Source organism: Prosopis cineraria, unplaced genomic scaffold, assembly GCF_029017545.1.
Source record: "Prosopis cineraria cultivar Desert tree isolate PC_DT_omini unplaced genomic scaffold, ASM2901754v1 PC2, whole genome shotgun sequence".
Classification (NCBI taxonomy): Eukaryota; Viridiplantae; Streptophyta; class Magnoliopsida; order Fabales; family Fabaceae; genus Prosopis; species Prosopis cineraria.
The window spans coordinates 24,735,679-24,750,251 of NW_026555333.1; the positions used below are offsets into that span (position 1 = coordinate 24,735,679).

The 14,573-nt window shown below is 33.9% G+C and overlaps 1 protein-coding gene across 3 annotated transcripts; it reads left to right on the top strand.

Annotated features, from left to right (window-relative positions):
• The first annotated feature begins 4,811 nt into the window (after nucleotides 1-4,811).
• LOC129304264 (uncharacterized) lies at nucleotides 4,812-9,519 on the top strand. 3 transcript variants are annotated; one of them, XR_008591637.1, is made up of 12 exons: nucleotides 4,812-5,131; nucleotides 5,214-5,432; nucleotides 5,510-5,771; nucleotides 5,854-6,522; nucleotides 6,608-6,831; nucleotides 6,921-7,088; nucleotides 7,157-7,261; nucleotides 7,339-7,417; nucleotides 7,492-7,590; nucleotides 7,675-7,762; nucleotides 8,442-8,507; nucleotides 9,248-9,519. XR_008591637.1 is itself a non-coding variant. In XM_054943965.1 (12 exons), the coding sequence occupies exons 5-11, from the start codon at nucleotides 6,827-6,829 to the stop codon at nucleotides 8,479-8,481; spliced, it is 579 nt and encodes a 192-aa protein (XP_054799940.1). In that variant the 5' UTR covers nucleotides 4,812-5,131; nucleotides 5,214-5,432; nucleotides 5,510-5,771; nucleotides 5,854-6,522; nucleotides 6,608-6,826; the 3' UTR covers nucleotides 8,482-8,507; nucleotides 9,248-9,519. The 3 variants fall into 3 exon arrangements, 1 of the variants encoding a protein (XP_054799940.1); XR_008591636.1 differs by having other exon boundaries at nucleotides 6,921-7,000; nucleotides 7,675-7,757; XM_054943965.1 differs by having other exon boundaries at nucleotides 7,675-7,757.
• The last annotated feature ends 5,054 nt before the right edge of the window (nucleotides 9,520-14,573 follow it).

A 14,573-nucleotide genomic window follows, 5' to 3' on the forward strand; every position in this document is an offset into this window, starting at 1 on the left:
GCACCCGGTGTAAAAAATATTTTTTAAATTCATTTCTCCCTTCATTCATCAGTTCCCTCGTCTCCTCCTCGCGCCCTCCCTCTCGTCTCCCCTTCGTTCGCCTACTCCCCCTCCCCCTCGTCTTCTCCCTCGCCGGCCGCCCTTCCCCCCATCCGCCCAGCCTTCCCACCCGTTCGCCGAGCCCCCTCCCCCTCCTCCCCTTGCCGCCCACTCCCCCTCCCCCTCGGTCCGCCCAGCCTCCTCCCCTCATCCTGTCGCTCCCCCTCCCCCTCGTCCTGCTGCCCCTTCCCCCTCCCCCTCCTCCCCTTGCCGCCCCCTTCCCTTCCCCCTAGGTCCGCCCAACCCCCTCCCTCTCCCCCTCGTCCCGCCGCCCGTCCCCCTCCCACTCCCCCTTCCTCGGCCTTCCCCCTTCCCCTCGTCCCGCCGCCCACTCCCTCTCCCCCTCCGCCCTTGCCCACCCCTTCACTCTCCCGCCCCCTGCCCCTCTCCCTCCCTCTTGCCCCCCTCCACCACTCCTTCTCCCTCCCTCTCAGTGTTGAGCCGTTGCTGCAGCTGCCACTACCCAGGTATGTGTTGAATATAAATTTTTAAATTTTATAATGTTTAAATTTAGTTTTTAATGATATTGATTGTTGCTGGAAGTGCTGTTAGTGGCTTCATAAAGCCTCAGGTTGTTGCATGTGATTCATTTATTTGGTTTAAAATTGTTAATTTTTTCGTGTAAAATTTTCTAAAACTTTTGGGAAGTCCAATTTTTAGGGGAGACTCTGTCGAAATTTTTTTTGAATTTATTCTTTCCTTTAATTTTTTTTAAAATTAGTTTTTAATGATATTGATTGTTGCTGGGAGTGCTGTTAGTGGCTTCATAAGGCCTCAGGTTGTTGTATGTGATCATTTATTTGGTTTAAAATTATCAATTTTCTCTTGTAAATTTTTTTTAAAAGTCTTGGGAGATCCAATTTTTAGGGGAGATTCTGCCGAAATTTTTTCAAATCTTAATTTAGTTAGGAACTTAGTTTTTTAAAATAGTTTGAAGATAATAACATTAGTTATATTCTTTAGGAGGTGACATATGGATTGTAGTTGGATGAATGCTAGACGAACGAGCAACAAGTATGATAATGGGGTGAAAGAATTTTTGGAATTTGTTAAGAAAAATGCTGTTGACAATAGTAAAAGGTTCTATTGTCCTTGTGTTAATTGTTTGAATGAGAGGAGACTAGGTGTTCTCGAAATAAGAGAGCACTTAGTTTGTGATGGGATTTGCAAAAATTATACAATATGGATTTGGCATGGTGAACGATTGAAAAATTATAATAACACATCTCAATGTGTGGGAGTTGATAATCTTGATGATGAAGTAGAAATGAATAAAGATCGATTAGATGACATGATCCGTGATGTTGGGGAAGAGGCTTTTGAACGAGCATATGTGTATGATAACTTATGCACTGACGCAGAGAAGCCTCTATACCCGAGGTGCACTGATTTTAATTTGTTATCTGGGGTGTTAAAACTAGTTACCTTAAAGGCAAGAGTTGGGTGGAGTGATCAAAGTTTCACATGGTTGTTAGAGTTACTTCAAATAATGTTTCCAAAGAGCAATGTACTACCAAATCGTTATTATGATGCCAAAAAGATCTTGTGTCCAATAGGTATGAAGTATAAAAAAATACACGCATGTCTTAATGATTGTATGTTGTACAGAAAAGAGCTTGAAGGGGAAGAGAAGTGTCCGAAATGTGAGGCACCACGGTACAAAGAGAAGGGGGCTCCTACAAAAGTCTTATGATATCTTCCAATTATACCAAGGTTCAAGCGTTTGTTTGCAAATACTAATAATGCAAAGAACTTGATGTGGCATGCAAATGAGAGGATATCTGATGGAAAACTTCGACATCCAGCCGATTCTCCTCAATGGAAGAAAATTGATCAATTGTTTCTCGAATTTGGCAATGAGCCAAGGAACTTGAGGCTTGGACTTTCTACCGATGAAATGAATCCTTATGGTAGTCTTAGTAGTATACATAGTTCATGGCCTGTTCTTTTGGTGATTTACAATCTATCACCTAAGTTGTGCATGAAATGGAAGTACATGATGCTATCCATGTTGATTTCGGGACCAAAACAATCGGGAAATGATATTGATATTTACCTAAGACCTCTGATTGAAGATTTGAAAGTGTTGTGGGAGGTAGGTGTGGAAATGTTTGATGCAAATCAGAAGGAGAATTTTAAGTTACGTTCTATGATCTTTTGTACTATAAATGATTTTCCTACATATGGAAATTTGTCTGGTTATAGCGTGAAAGGTCATAAAGCTTGTCCAATTTGTGAAGAAAGCACAAACTACCATCAACTTCAACATGGAAGGAAGACAGTCTACCTTGGCCATCGGAGGTTTCTTAGATGAGATCACCCATATCGTAGATTGAAGAAAGCTTTTCATGGTCACCAAGAACACAATGATGCTCCGGATACTTTAACTGGGGATCAAGTATATGAACGTGTGAAAAACATTAATATTGTCTTCGGTAAGACTAAAAAGAATACTGGTGCAAAAAGCATATGGAAAAAAAGGTCTATCTTTTTTGACCTCCCATATTGGCGCAATTTTGAAGTAAGGCATTGTATTGATGTTATGCTTGTGGAGAAAAACGTTTGTGATAGTATTATTGGAACGCTTCTGAACATACCAGGTAAGACTAAGGATGGTGTGAATGCAAGATTGAATTTGAAAGAAATGGGAATATGGGAAGACTTACACCCAAGACCAGAAGGTAAATGTACTTATTGTCCCCCAGCCTCTCATACATTGTGCAAATCTGAGAAAATAAGTTTTTGTGAGTGTTTACATGGAATCAAAGTTCCTTCGGGGTATTCTTCAAATATTATGAAGCTTGTATCTGAGTTGAAACTGGTAGGCTTAAAATCTCATAATTGCCATGTCTTGATGCAACAACTATTACCTTTGGCTATTTGAGGCATATTGAAAGAAGATTTAAGACTTACAATAACCAGACTTTGTTTCTTTTTCAATGCTATATGCAGTAAAGTTATTGATCCCCGTAAACTGGAAGAGTTAGAATAAGAAGCTTGTACTATCTTGTGCCAACTTGAGATGCACTTTCTTCCTACATTTTTTGACATTATGGTTCACTTAATAGTGCATCTAGTAAGGGAGGTAAAATTGTGTGGCCCTGTTTATTTGCGATGGATGTACCCAGTTGAGAGATACATGAAAATACTGAAAGGGTATGTCAGAAATTCATTTCGACCCGAAGCATCAATAGTTGAGAAATATGTTGCTGAAGAAGCTATGGAGTTTTGTTCTGATTACTTGTCAAGTATAGAATCAATTGGACTTCCTAAATCTTGTCATGAGAAAAGGCAATATGGTCAAGGCACACGTGGAGTATCAGTGAAGAGCATGAATCATGATGAATTACAAGAAGCACATTTATATATCTTGAATAATATTGATGAAGTTAAAGATTACATATCTTCTCATAAAGAACTTTTAAAGGAAAAAAATTATCGAATGAGAATGACAGAACAAAAGTTATTAAAAGAGCATAATAGGACTTTTGTGAATTGGTTTAAGCAAAAAATTTTGAATGAAAGTGGTGTTTCTGAAATAGTTAAATGGTTGGCTAGAGGTCCTAACTTTGATGTTATATGTTGGAGTGCCTATGATATTAATGGGTATTCCTTTTATACAAAGTCTTTGGATGAGAAGAGTACGGTACAAAATAGTGGAGTTATGATAATGGCTGAAGCCGTACACTTTTCTAGTTCAAAAGATATGAAACCTAAACTAGCATCCAGGACTTACTTTGGGGTTATTGAAGAGATTTAGGAGGTTGATTATACAAAATTTAGAGTTCCTGTTTTCAAATGCAAGTGGGTTGACGTCAATAGTATTCATGATGATAAGTTTGGATTTACAATGGTTGATCTTAAAAAACTAACTTTTGGAGATGAGCCATTTATTATGGCAGACCAAGCTAAACAAGTTTTCTATGTCACGGATCCAGCAAATAAAAATTGGTCAATAGCACTTAAAGGAAAAAGGATGATTGATAGTAATGACGATCATAAATCAAATTTTGATATTTCTGAAACTCCTGACTTCTCAAGTGGGCTACCAATTTTGGATGTGGTAGATGAAGTAGATGATGAACATGCCATAAGAAGTGATCACCATGAAGGGATATGGGAGAATATCCCTATATGAGTTTAGTTTTGAAATTAAAGTATGTTAATTTAGTTCAATTAAATTTATGTTGTGGGATTGTTTTTCTTAATTATCTTATCTTTGATTATTTTTTTAATTAATTTCATTTATTTAAATTAATAGGAATATGGAGAATCAAGGTAATGATACTCAGAGCCAATTAATTGGTGATGTTGCTCCTAGTGGGGAGCTAAGTCAAGGCACCCCTAGTGAGGAGCCGAGTCAAAGCCAGTCTGTGAGGAGGGGGAGACATGGCACACGATTAAAAGATCTGACATTAAGTAGGAGTGCTGGGCGTAGGTTACCAATTCAATTTGACCAGAGATGGAATCCGATAGGGCCACATAAAGCCAAGTTTGTTAGTTTTCTTGGCCTCCTATCGCGTACCAAGCCTCCTATGGTGTTTGAGGATTGGCCAGATGTGCCAGAACGTGTGAAGGAACAGATTTGGGAAAGTACTTAGGTAAGTAATTAAAAATTAAATTTTTAATTTAAGTACTTAGGAAAGTACTTTGATTATTTTTTTAATTAATTTCATTTATTTAAATTAATAGGAATATGGAGAATCAAGGTGATGATACTCAGAGCCAATTAATTGGTGATGTTGCTCCTAGTGGGGAGCTAAGTCAAGGCACCCCTAGTGAGGAGCCGAGTTAAAGCCAGTCTGTAAGGAGGGGGAGACATGGCACACGATTAAAAGATCTGACATTAAGTAGGAGTGCTGGGCGTAGGTTATCAATTCAATTTGACCGGAGATGGAATCCGATAGGGCCACATAAAGCCAAGTTTGTTAGTTTTCTTGGCCTCCTATCGCGTACCAAGCCTCCTATTGTGTTTGAGGATTGGCCAGATGTGCCAGAACGTGTGAAGGAACAGATTTGGGAAAGTACTTAGGTAAGTAATTAAAAATTAAAATTTTTTTATAGTTATATATTATTGGGCAATTATTGATTATTATCTTATATCTTCATTGTAGCTCACATATGATGTTCCATCTAATCAAGATTGTCGACACAAATTGATTTCTTACTGTGGAACACGTTGGAGAAATTTTAAGATTAATCTTGCTAGAAGATATATCTTTATCGAGGTGCCAGAGGGTCAGGCTCGTCCCAATCCTCTTGATACATACCAGTTTCTTGATGAAGATACTTGGGAAGAATTTGTCAGGATTCGGACTTCTGAAAAGGCTATGGTTTGTTAACTTTTAATTTATTTAAGTTTTATTTAGATTTACTTTAATTATAAATCTAAAATTCAATTTATTAACAGGAAAAACGAGCTAAAGGGTGAGAAATTGCTCGGTAGAATCAATGCCCCCACACCTTATCTCGTGGAGGTTATGCTAGAGCTGATGATATACTGATGGCAAAGAAACAGAAGAAGAGAGAAGAAGAAGCCAAGTCTGATCCTTCCATACTCTTTTCTCCACTATGACCTGTCTCTCGAGAGGAGAAATGGAGATATAGACATCAGTACAAGAAAGGAGGCTATACAAGTGAGACAGCACGGGAGATTGCCGAGAGGATTATAAGTAAAATTATTATTCCTTGTCCCTTTAAATTTCTATACAATTGTATATATTATTAATTAATATTATTATTTTTATATTATAGGATACTCTTAAGGAGCAACAAGCCCAAGGAATCTTCATTTCAGAGGGCAGAAATGATATCTTAACAGTTGCTACAGGCAAGCCAGAGCATCCGGGTTGTGTGAGGGGCGTTGGATATGGTGTAGGCATTAAGGATTACTTTGGAGCACCTGCACGTCTCAATTCAGGAGGTGTAGTGACTAGAAAAGAGCTTGATACATTGATATCCACTGTGAGGCAACAGACTAAGGATGAGTTTGAAGCTTCATTTGAAGCTCGGCTTCTACAAATGAAAGAGCAAATGAAGGAGGAGATGATGAGCATGATGAGCTCACGATAAGAGACAACTGCTGAACCAGTTCATACATCTCCTGCATTTCATAGTACAAAAGGGAGTAATATTCTTGAGCATGTGTCAGAGGGTCCTTCTGGTGACAACATTGGTGAGCTATGTGAGATATTTCTAGAAGATCCTGATAAACACTTGGTTGCTCTTGGTAGCATCTATAGCTTGGGGTCAACCATCCACCACAAGCAAATTCAAGATGATCAAGTAAGAGTGGTGGTTGCAGATCCAAAAGTGCTAGATGCTTTGGTTTCATTCCCTACTAATGAGGTGAAGACTGTGGTTGAAGCTATTGGCAATTTTATCCTATGGCCCAAGAGACTTGTGAATCTAGTTCAAACTGTGGTATGAAATTTCATAAATTTTTATTATGTAGCAACTTCCTAATATATGTTTTTAATTAACTATTTCTTGTCTTTTTATTATGTAGAAGCTTTCCTCATCGAATCTTCCAAAGCTTCCACAACCCTCGTTGACTCCGCATCAGCGAATGATTTTAATGGCGTATGATTTATCATTCAAGTTCAAGAGTTTAGAAATGGATCTGGAGGTTGTGGGCAAGAAAGACATGATAGTGACAATTGAATTGGAAGATTTGGTTCGACTTCTGTCAAATAATTAACTTACCACACCATACATTGAACTATTTATGATGTAAGTATATTTTTCTTTAATATAATTGCATTGTTGTAAGTAAACTTAATCATCAAGTTTAGTAAACTAATATAATTGCATTGTTGTAGGTATCTTCATCATTTGTGCATTACATCAGGCAAAGGTGATAAGTTTGGATTCCTTTGCCCTCATCACATGACAGAGAAAGGTAATACTCCAGAGTTAAGAGCCACGTACCTCCAACAGAGAATATGTGAAGTCCAAAAGGACGTTTTTATGGCTCCATATGTGCACTCGTAAGGATCAATTTATAATTAATAGTTTTTTAATATGGATTTACTTTAACTTGTATTATATTTAGCAGGGACCATTGGCAGTTATTTGTTCTTTCAATGAAGAGCAACACTGTCGTCTTTTTATGCTCCCTCCATTACAAACTTGGGAAAGAAATGAAGAAGACGATAGACTTGTAAGAATACTTTTACTAAACTATTTAATTTAATTTTTTTTTGAATATTTTTACTAACTTGGTAATCTTGATCATAGGGCAATGAGAACATATCAAAATGTAGTCTTACAAAAGCATGGACATGAGCTCAAGGATCCCACATGGATTGAGCCAAAGGTGATGCTATACTTTATTAATATATTCAACTATTAAGATTTTTTACTAATTTTTTATGATTTGTTCTTATATAGAGTCATAGACAACCGGTGAGGACGAACTTGTGTGGTCTATATGTCATGAGGCACATGCTCAATATTATCACATTAAGCATGACCGAATTTACAAAAGAGGTAAATATATATATTTTTAAAAATTTTATTTTATTATGTTATTTGAGATTGATTAATATGCCTACTTTATGAATTAAATTTTAGATGTTCGACAATTCGGATGCATTTTCTGAAGCTAAAATTGAAGACATCCGCATACGTTGGGCAACCTATTTTGTGGAGAACTTGTGAGGTTTTTTGTTACTTTTAGACATATTTTAATTTTGATAGTTGACACAATTTAGATAATTATTAGTTTTCTTAATAGTTAAATAGTTTTGTATAGTTGATAAATACTTGATAAACAATTGTAAATGAATTGAGCTGTCTGATTTGGCAATTTTTATGCACAGGAATGACAATTTTGACAATTTAGACAAATATTAGTTTTTTTAATAGTTAAATAGCTTTGTATAGTTGATAAATACTTGATAAACAATTGTAAATTAATTGGGCTGTCTGATTGCAATTTCTATGCACAAGAATGGGTAAAATTGATAAAATAAATATAATATAAAAAAATAAAATACTTTTTACACCGGTTATTACCACAACCGTTGTAGAATATAATATTTTTTACACCGGTTATGGTCATAACCATTGTAAAAAGTGCACCTTTTACATCGGTTGGGATAGGAACCGGTGTAAAAAGTTAAAGTAATTTTTTTTTAATTTTTTTGTATATAACTTTCAACATCGGCTCTATAACCGATGTAAAAAATTTAATTTTTACATCGAGTTTATAACTAATGTAAAAAGAGAGGCTTTTTACATCCCCTGGAACAACATCGTCTTGTTAACTGCTGTAAAAAGTCATTTTTAATGTTGTAAAAAATCATTTTTGTACTAGTGAATGAAAGATTACCTTGCAGGATTGGAGATGAAAGATGGATGCAAGCTTACAATCCTTAATGCCGCATGAGATTCTTGATTAACAGGTAAATATGATGTCCTTATATCTTCCTCTATATGATTTTTTGTTAGTTGCTCTGCACAACACATGCATGTACTGTTTTTTAGTCAATGCTCTAGATTTATTGTTTTTGTTATTTTAATAATGATCTTTGGCATGATCAGGAATATATATGATTGAATGAAATTATAGTAATTAGGATAGCGTATTTACAAGTGAATTTAGAAAGAGTCCTGAAAATTGAAATTAGATTAGTTCAACATGTATGAGTTCTGTTTGACCAACTGTTGGTGAGCTTATATTAAAAGTAAAATTCCATAAAAATATGGTGATAAGGTGAACATATCAATTCAATTCTTACTCTTTCTCATGGGTCAAATCAAGAGAATAAAAATATAAAAATGATAATTGTTATTGCAATTTTAAATTAAAATATAAATAAAATAAAGATTATATTTGATTTCATAAATAATAAGAGACTGAGAAGCTTGAGAATCTTTCACTTTTATAAAGATTGAACAAATGATTCAACAAGATGTCATCCATAACTGAGATTTTATATAATAAACTTCTTTTAGATTATTTAGGAAAAAATGATTCTTATGAAATTATCTTGATATATTTTATGTTTAAACAATAAATCATTAATTTTCACGGAGAATGATTCATTCTCCATATTTGTTTCATCTCTTCTAAATCATTATTTCTTTTTATCGGTGAAAAGTTAACATGTGTTTCTCATTTCCTCTCTGTTTCTCATTTCAGGTGCTAATATTGAATCCATATGTCGTTTCATCTCTTCTAAAAAAACAGTGAAGATAAGTGTTGAGTTATACTCGATCTTGTATGCATGTTTACTTAAGGGACATTGGAGTGTTGTGTTTTGAAAACTTTGCAGATGTTTGAGCGCTCTTTGTGTGTAATGTTGGATTAAACATATTTTCTCATGGCACATTGGATTCTGCATATGTATGTCAGATTTCGCCGCCTTTTGTATGGTTTGTTGGTGAACTAAATATTTTTATTATGGATATGTATGTGATGTTTTGTATGGTAATTTGTTTGTAAGGTTAAATTTTTTGATTCAGAGAGATATCAGAGAGAAAGATTTTGCTTAGTTAGCTAGGGTCAAGTTTTTGAAAATTAATACACCCACACACATACTCCTTCATTAAAAAATATAAGACATTTTTAATCAAATCTCCTCATAATAAAATAGTAATATACTTTCAAACCAATCCTATCTTTTTATATTTATCCTTATTAAACACCCTATAATAAATATAAAGTCATTTATCAATAATGGCACTTTTAAAAAAGACAATGATTACACTTTAAAAAATTAAAAATGCTTTACATTTTTAAACAGAGAGAGTATATGGTTAATTGAAGTTTCTTTTAATATTTATGATATTTTTTTAAAATAATTTTATAACTTAGCCACTTGATATACTAGCTCAGGCGGTAAGACTGGACGAGGATGTGAGTGGAGGTAAATTGGTCCAAACCCTCCCAATGCATGAAAAAAAAAATTTATAATTTAAAAATGTCATTTGATAATAGATTATGTACTTATATTTTTTTAAAAAAAAATTACAATATATGCGCAAAGTAACATCATACCCCTGACGCACCCCAATTGTTGATGATGATAATGATGTTTAATTTCTGTTTTTTAGTTTACTGTAATTAGTAATTCTGTAATGAATATGATATGATAATTTTGATGTCATTTATTCATTAGTACATAAAATTTGAGGAATGTTGAAAAATAATTTAGAATAGAAAATGCCTCTTAACTCTGTTAATTTTAACTAAACCATCAATTTTGCAGGGGGTGGGGGCATGCTAGTGAACCACAAGATTGAAAAGGAATATCTTCATTTAAAAATTAAAAAGTAATGAAAAGCAATGGTCAAGTGAAAAGCAAGACAAACACTTATCACTTCGTAATGATTTTGTGTTTATTGATTTGTAGCTTTATCCAGTGTTACAGTTAAATTTTGGCATGAATAATTTATTTATTGGCATTATATAAATTAAATTATGGAGAAAATTAAAAACTCATTTATTTTAAGAGGACAAATAAGATAAATAATATGTGTGTGTGTGTAAAAAAGGAGAAAATTAAACTTAAAAATGTTATGATTGAACAACTTTGATACTGATAATGATGTTCTCAGTATTTTTAGTATTATATGTGTGTGTGCGTGCATGCGTATAAATATAATTTTTTATTTAATTATTATATTATTAGTTTTAACTGTAGATCTAACATGTTAAACCATGATAATCATGACCTAGTGACCATTCTGGTTTGTTATTGTAATAACCCAGATGTTTAAAATAATAATAATAAATTAATTAAACATATGTTATCGTACTTTAACTGTAGTTATATTAATTTTGAGATAATTATGACAAGAAGGAATATTGGTATAGTGAAAGCTATGCAAATAATATACTCCTTTAGGTCCCAAGTTCAAATCTGACTCTGGCCCAAGGAGATTTATTTAATTTTATTACTTCATGAAATTACCAATATGCCCTTCTCTTTATTATATTTTTCCCCTCTCCTTTTATTGCCTTCTTCGAACATTTGAGAAGCAGAGAGAGAGAGAGAGAGAGAGAGAGTTAGATAGCTGTGTGGTAATCCTTGCTTGTCTCCCGTCACATTTCTGCTCTCTCCCCTCTCAATCGTCAGTCGCCCATCGTCTATGTAAGTCACCGTCGTCAATGTGCCTATTGCTATTTCATCCATCGCAATTGTGAGATTTCCCCTGCTTCATCACCATTCCTCCGCCTCTATCATTGTCCCAAGTATGTCCAGCTTCTCATTTCTTCTTCTTGTTGTTTCGTGTATGTGTAATTGCTTAGGTAAGCTAGAATTCTTTCTTCCTTTTTGCTTCTTTGGTCACCCACCGATCTGCTCATCTCTTTGTGTGCTTAATTCCAATCTTCATTACCTTCCCTGTACAGACATGATATTTTCTTCATCCTCCCTATTTGGTGTTGTTAATTCATCAAAGGTGATAAGATTCGATCTCTTCTCCTTGGACCATTATTGTGCGTGTAAGTGGAAGAAGTGAAGGAGTGAAATTGCAATTTTTTTCTCTTAATTCTGTCACTACCATTGCTGTGCTGTGAAGGGAGAAAATTCAAAAAAAAAATTGGTTGAATATTTAACTCAGTTTGATAAAGGCATACTTATAGGTTATAATTTTTGAGTTAAATTAGACTCGTTAGATTAGTTAATGTTGAAGTATTTGTTTAGATGAAATTGAAAGAGAATACTTTGGATATAAATCTTGAATATCGGTACCTATAAGATGGATTGTTGAAAGGCTTATTAGAGGAAGTTGCAAAGGAGGTCTGATTTTGGAAGTAATATGCGATTATCTAAATTCTTGAAAATTAATTTCCTAAATTGAAATTGACATCTGATGGGAATTGGTGTTGTGAAGTATAATAATTGTGTTGTTAACTATCAAGGAAAATGATTTAAGAAAGTAAGGAGACTTAAATAATGATGAAGGACAAACTTTAATTTATTTAAGTTTATTGTGATTTTGCTATTGGAGTAAGAGAGTTTGTTTATCTGGTCGCAAATTTATTAAAATTCTATCATGTTTTGATAGGGTCATTAGAAGAAGAAAAAACTTGATTGCAGCTGAAAAAAAAAGAAAGAATTTTTGGAATTAGGTGGTATATCAGGTAAGTAAATAACGTTCCCTGTAAATCAAAGATGATGACGATTTTTGTCTGGATAAATAAATAGAACTTTTCTCAATTTAATTGTATGTTTATATAGTCCAACTTATAGTGGAGATTTTGTCGAATTTTCTACAGCTAGCTCAAATATTTTGCACCTATTAATGATTACTTAATATAAATGAGAATTGTATGACAAATTATAATTAATATGATAGATGTATTAAGGATTTAGGCTTGTGGTATATGAGTTTTCTTATATTCCATCCGGTCACAAGTAAAAAGTTCAAGGTGTGACAAATTGGTATCAGAGTTTAGGTTTTTCTATAGGTTCATGAAGCAAGTTCTCTTCAATAGGGTCTCAATTATTATTATGAACCTGGACATAATTATAATTGAGGCATTACTGAAAGCCTTATAGGTTATTATTAATTTTAGTTTGTCTTCCTTGATTTAGAGTCGATCTTTTTACATGTAAAAATAAGTATGTTGAATTTAATGATTCTTATGTTTTCTTTTATAGAAAGGATGCCCTCGAGATCTTAGATGTAGGTGCAGAGTAGTAGGTCCACTAGAAATGAAACTTTTAATAGAGTATCTATTCAATATGATCCTTTACCCCCTGAAGGTCAAGGCCGAGGCCAGTACCCGAGGTCAAGGACGAGGAAGAGGTAGGGATGGTAGAGGTATTAGACCTTCCATAAATGTTCATTCTAAGGGTGATTCGGAACGTTCCTAGTCTACTAAAGTTACTATATCATCAGTTCCAACTACTGAAGGAGGAAATCAAGTAATTATTGAAGACAAAGTTGCTTGAGTGATGTAAACACTGTATTCTGTCTGGACATTTTTTTAATTTAATAAAATTAATAATAAATAACCAAAAAAATATGTAAATATAAAAATAAAATTTAATCATTTTTAGGATTATATTTTTTAAAAAATAATTAATAGGGTTTAAGTTTATTTTAACCTAGATAATTTTTTATTAGTTAAGATCTTATTTCTTTTAGTTCATTCAAAAATAACCAAAAAAAATATAAAAATATAAAAATAAAATTTAATCCTTTTTTAGGATTATATTTTTTTAAAAAAATATCATAATTTAACAAAATTAAAAAAAGGTTAAATCTTGAAAAATCTCTCCCAAATTATCTCAACCATTCAAAAAATATTAGAAGTTAACTTTTGAGAGTTAACTTTTCTCTCCTTAAATCTTATTTTTCATTTTAAATATATATATATATATATATCTCTCTCTCTATGTGTGTGTTAATCTAATTTAAAAAATTTAGAAGCAAAAGAAATAATAAATTATATAGGCTAGATTTCATCATAACCTTAGAAGCTTTCTAGAAACACGAGCAGAAATGTAGAAAGCAAGACAGAGCAGAAGGAGCAGAAACAAAACACACAACCAGACACAGCAGCATGCACACATGAAACACACACAAAGAAGACCCTAAAAGCAAGCTGTGGCCACAATGCACATTGCAGAAGAAAAAAAAGAAACAGAGCAGAGACATGCCAACTGATACACATAAAGAAGAAATGCACAAAAAGAGAATAGAAACACGAGCTGCAAGCATGTAAGCTCTTCATACGCAAGCTCTTCCCTATTTTTGCTTTAAAAGGGGACATGAGGTGTGCATGAGAGAGAGACAGAAAACTGGAGAGGGTACGGATGTGAAAATGAAAGAAAAATAGAGCACAAAGGGAGAGAAACGAAAATGCAGAAAAAAAAAACAGAAAAAGAGAGCACAAGAATGAGAGTAGAAAATCAAGGAAGGAGAGAGAGATAAACCACAGAAGAAGCCTGAACAAAGAGAAGGAGAGCTTCAGTGAAAAAGCACACGAGAACTAGATGAAAAAGAAGGAAGAAAAAAAATAGAGACCGAGGAAGAGAAGACTGAAACCGAGGAAGAGAAAAATAGAGTACCAAGGAAGGAGAGGGCACTATTCGAAACTTAAAAAAGAGAGCTAGAGACATAAAAGAGAGAAGGAGATCGAGGAAACATAGCCATGCAAAAAGGGCATGTCAAAACGGAGAACGAGAGAGAGAAGAGAAGTAAAAAAAATAGCGGACAAGAGAGAGAATTAGAAGTTGAAAGAGTGTTTGACTTCAGCATTAGTTTTGAGCTTACCATCAGGCAATAGAAGGTATGTAGTTTATTGTGATACTTCTCGTGTTAGTCTAGGTTGTGTTTTAATGCAACACAGTTGAGTTATTGCTTATGCCTCAAGGAAACTTAAGAAGTACAAATAAAACTATCCAACGCATGATTTAGAGATGGCAGGAGTTGTTTTTGCATTAAAAATTTGGTGCCATTACCGTTATAGTGAAACCTGTGAGATTTTTATCGATCATGAAAGCATCAAA

Bases quoted from the DNA above. Each gene is read 5' to 3' on its own strand.
- LOC129304264 (XM_054943965.1), top strand. The intron at 7,089-7,156 runs GTAAGGATCAAT...TATATTTAGCAG, and splicing joins ATGGCTCCATATGTGCACTC to GGACCATTGGCAGTTATTTG. The intron at 7,758-8,441 runs GTGAGGTTTTTT...ATTACCTTGCAG, and splicing joins ACCTATTTTGTGGAGAACTT to GATTGGAGATGAAAGATGGA.